The 4,439-nt window shown below is 55.9% G+C and overlaps 1 protein-coding gene across 1 annotated transcript in view; it reads left to right on the forward strand.

The window, feature by feature from the left end:
- Positions 1 to 4,439, forward strand: part of ANPEP (alanyl (membrane) aminopeptidase) — a 17,996-nt gene that overhangs the window by 5,439 nt on the left and 8,118 nt on the right. Inside the window, exons 7-9 of the mRNA XM_005885203.2 lie at positions 1,495 to 1,801; positions 1,891 to 1,946; positions 2,389 to 2,536. Coding sequence (XP_005885265.1) covers positions 1,495 to 1,801; positions 1,891 to 1,946; positions 2,389 to 2,536 — 511 coding nt within the window. The remainder of the gene's footprint in view (positions 1 to 1,494; positions 1,802 to 1,890; positions 1,947 to 2,388; positions 2,537 to 4,439) is intronic.

Consider the following 4,439-nt stretch of genomic DNA (forward strand, 5'->3'; position numbering starts at 1 on the left):
GGGGATGTGCCCGCAACCCAGGTACATGCCCTTGACCGGAATCGAACCTGGGACCCTTCAGTCCGCAGGCCGACGCTCTATCCACTGAGCCACACCGGTTTCGGCTCCTTCATCACTTCACTCCCCAAATGGAGCTGCCTTCTTTGGTTCTTTTAAAAAAATTATTTAATATATTTTTATTGATTTCAGAGAGGGAGGGAGGGGGAGAGAAAGATAGAAGCATCAATGATGAGAGAGAATCATGGATCGGCTGCCTCCTGCACGCCCCCTACTGGGGCTAGAGCTATAACCCGGGCACATGTCCTGACCAGGAATCAGTCCATGACCTCCTGGTTCGTAGGTCGATGCTCAACCACTGAGCCACACTGGCCGGGCCTGCCTTCTTTGGTTCTAATCTCTACTCTGCTGTTGCTGCCCAGCTTTGTGACCCTGAGCAAGTTACCATCCCTGTCTGGTCTCCATTTGTTCACCTATAAAATGGGGCTGTTCAGTATCTACCCCCACGGGATTGTGTGAGCATTAAAGGAGACAATCCCCACGAAATGTTTTAGACAGCGCCAGGCCCTGAGGAAGCCAAGGTCAAGGCAAGTCATCTTCTGCCCTAGGCCACGGCTGCCTATGGAAGGAAGACAAGCAATTAAAACTTTCCCGAGCTGTGCTGAGTGCTTTCACAGAGGCGTGTCTGGCCTCTGGGCTACTTGGGCACAGGGGCCAGGAGCTGGGATTAAGGGAGATTCAACTTCATGGAGAGGTCAGGGAAGACTTCCCGGAGGAGGTGACCTGAGTCTTAGAGGAAAAGTAGCAGTTAGCTAGGCTAATGGTGGCATAGGAAAGCATTTCAGGCCCCAGCTGGCTTGGCTCAGTGGATTGAGCGTCAGCCTGCAGACTGAAGGGTCCCGGGTTCGATTCTAGCCAAGGGCATAGGCCCGGGTTGCGAGCTCGATCCCTAGTAGGGGACGTGCAGGAGGCAGCCGATCGATGATTCTCTCTCATCATTGATGTTTCTATCTCTCTCTCCCTCTCCTTTCCTCTCTGAAAGCAATAAAAATATATTTTAAAATAGAAAAAAAAGAAAAGAAAAGCATTTCAGGCAGAGGAAAGAGCAAGTGCAAGGCATGAAGGCAGGAGAGAACATGGGGACAGAGCAGCCGTCCCTGCAGGATGCAGGAGACACGGGCCAGGAGGAGCTGGGGCAGCTGGGAAGTTGGCAGATGATTGGGTCTGACCTGCAGGTGTGAACGGGTCCCCTCTGGCTGCCCGGAGAAAGGCTAGAAGGGAGAGCAGGGGGGAGGGGATGCTCAGCCCCACAGAAGAGACGGGCTGGGCCAGGGGGCTGCCTGGATGGGAGTCTGAGTGGACTGGAGGTGTGAGGGCAGAGGTATCCAGGTAGCTGGCACTGGCCCGGGCACATGGAGCTCTGGGAGGCAGGGCAGGCACTGAGGTTCAGGCATGGCATGTGGTCTGTCCGAGGTCACCAGCCAGCCAGAGGTAGAGGTCGGCCGGGCAGCCTGTCGCCGTCCCTTCCCCGCCCCTCCCCTCGGCTTTGCCCCAGAGGCTGGTGGCCGGCTGTTGCCTGGCTGCACGAGGCTGCTCTTGCTGGAGGGAGGAGGGTCAAGGGTCAGCCTCGAGTCTTCTGAGCTACCCCACCCCAGCTCTGGTCTCTCCCCCCACAGCTGAGACAATGTTCAAAACCACAAACGAGTGGGTCCTGCTGAACGTCAATGTGACGGGCTATTACCAGGTGAACTACGACACAGACAACTGGAATAAGATTCAGGCTCAGCTGCAGAGAGACCTGTCGGTGGGTATCTGCCACCTCGACCCGGCCCCCTGCCCCAGGCCCAGCCCGAGGTCATGGCCTGAGGTCACACCCTGTGTTGCTCCTTCTAGGTCATCCCGGTCCTCAATCGGGCGCAAGTCATCCATGACGCCTTTGACCTGGCCAGGTGAGTGTCGTCACCTTCCTCCTCGGGCCCAGACGGGCTCTGCCGGGAAGACCTTGTGCCGTGAGCAAGTGTGTGTCCATAGTGAGAAACCCTGGGTCTGATAGGGCCAGGGATCAAATCTGCAACTGAGCTACGTGCCTTGACCAGAACCGAACCCAGGACCCTTCAGTCCCAGGGCCAACGCTCTATCCACTGAGCCAAACCGGCTAGGGCCTCATCTTTGAAATGGGGACAATAAGCAAGGGATTGTGACTGGCAATGGGTGAGGGCAGGGCCTGGCTGGCCTTGTGTGTGGAACCGCCCAGCACCCACATTCCCCACCCCAGCGAACGCTCGAGCTGGCTCACTTGGGGCTCTGGGACCTCAGGCTCCAGGAGGCGGCTGGGGTTTCCAGAGAGGAGTAACTGGGGTGCTAACTTGAGCCCCTCTGTTTGATCCCCAGTGCCCGCCAGGTCCCCGTCACCCTGGCGCTGGGCAACACCCTCTTCCTGATCAATGAGAAGGAATACCTGCCCTGGCAGGCCGCCGTGAGCAGCCTGAGCTACTTCAAGCTCATGTTTGAGGGCTCCGAGGTCTACGGCTCCATGCAGGTACGGAGGGCGGCCAGGCTGGCGGGGCCCGACATTGCGCCATTAGGAAGTCCATGGAAGTATCGCCCTGGGTGGTGAAAGCCTCCAGGCTGACCCGGCCCAGGGCGTTGGTGAGCGCAGGCATGGCAGAGTGGTGAGCGCAGGAGGGATCGGGAGTGAGGCCCACAGGCACTGAGGAGGTGGGGAAGGACCAGGGAAGGACCCAGACTTCCGGCGAAGTTGGCGGGTTTGGATGTTAGCACTTTCAGAAGAGGCTACTGTGCTGGGGCGCCGACGCCTGCCTTCTACCTGCTGCGTCGCCTTGGGGACCCCGCCTGAGCCCAGAGAACCCCTCTGTGAAATGTCTACCTGTCTAGCCAGCCCACGGGGCAGAAGGGGAGGGAGATGCAGGTGTTACCAGCTTTAAAGCAGGGGACTCCCACGACGGAGACTAGAAGGGGAAGCTGGATCTGTAAGGACGTTCATTGCCATGTGGTTTATAAAAGACCAAAAACCCCGGAACACTTTCAGAGAGGAAGGGAGACGGAGAGAGAGAAGCATCAATGATGAGAGAGAATGATGGATGAACTGCCTCCTGCACGCCCTACACTGGGGATCGAGCCCACAACCTGGGCATGTGCCCTGACTGGGAATCGAATCCTGACCTCCTGGTTCATGGGTTGATACTCAACCATTGAGCCACGCCAGCCCAGCCCCAAAACACTTAAATGTTCCAAAGTTGGGGTTGGTTAAGAAGCATATCCATTTGGTGGAATACTATGTAGCCATTAGCTCGTACTTGAAGAGATCATTTTTAAAAAAATATATTTTATTGATTTTTTACAGAGAGGAAGGGAGAGGGATAGAGAGTTAGAAACATCGATCAGCTGCCTCCTGCACACTCCCTACTGGGGATGTGCCTGCAACCAAGGTACATGCCCTTGGCCGGAATCGAACCCGGGATCCTTGAGTCCGCAGGCCGACGCTCTATCCACTGAGCCAAACCAGTTAGGGCTCTTCCAGGAGTTTTGAGAAAGGGTTTGTAAGAGGTGGACATCCCAGGGTAGATTGTCTGAAATGCCTTTATTCCACCTTCACACTGGAGTGAGCTTACCTGGGTTTAGAAGTTCCTACGTTGGAAATTATTCCTAGAAAATCTCAGGTCTTGCTGCACTGATGTCTAGTCTCTGTTGAGAAACCCAGAGCCTGTCTCTCTCTCTCTTTTTTTTTTAAATATATTTTTATGGATTTCAGAGAGGAAGGGAGACGGAGAGATAGAAACATCAATGATGAGAGAATCATGGATGGGCTGCCTCCTGCACGCCCCCTACTGGGGATCGAGCCTGAAACCCGGGCATGTGCCCTTGACTGGAATTGAACCCGGGACCCTCCAGTCTGCAGGCCGACGCTCTATCCACTGGGCCACACCGGCTAGGGCGAGCCTGTCTCTTCCGGTTCTTTGCACGTGGCCAGTTTCCCCTTCTGGAAGCTGTGGGCTCTTCCTTCAGCCCTGGCGGGCCCTTCTAATCCTTCAGCTCTGCACAGTTTTGTGTTGCTCCTTCGAACTATCTTCCTCCTTTTCTTTCTGGGCGGCCTGGTCCTCGCATCTTCTTCCCTCTGGTGTTTGGCAGCGTGTTGACTTTTTGTTCTGCCCGCCGGGACCTGCCCGCCCACTCTCCTCCACAGGTTGTGTCCAGTTCCTTTGTCTTTGTAAACTTCCCCGGGCTGTTCCGGGCGGGCCCAGCGTCTGTGCCTCCCTCCGGGCCAAGGGCAGTCGTCACAGGCTCGCCCGAAACTTCCTTTTCTTCCGTTGACTGGTTTCCTCTGCGTCTTCTGTGGCTTTTGGTCTCCTCTTTCGAGTTGCAGGATGAGCCGCCGCTTCCTAAATTCCCCACAATAAACACAGAACATTTACAATCAGATG

This window comes from Myotis brandtii, unplaced genomic scaffold (genome assembly GCF_000412655.1).
Source record: "Myotis brandtii unplaced genomic scaffold, ASM41265v1 scaffold897, whole genome shotgun sequence".
Lineage (NCBI taxonomy): Eukaryota > Metazoa > Chordata > Mammalia > Chiroptera > Vespertilionidae > Myotis > Myotis brandtii.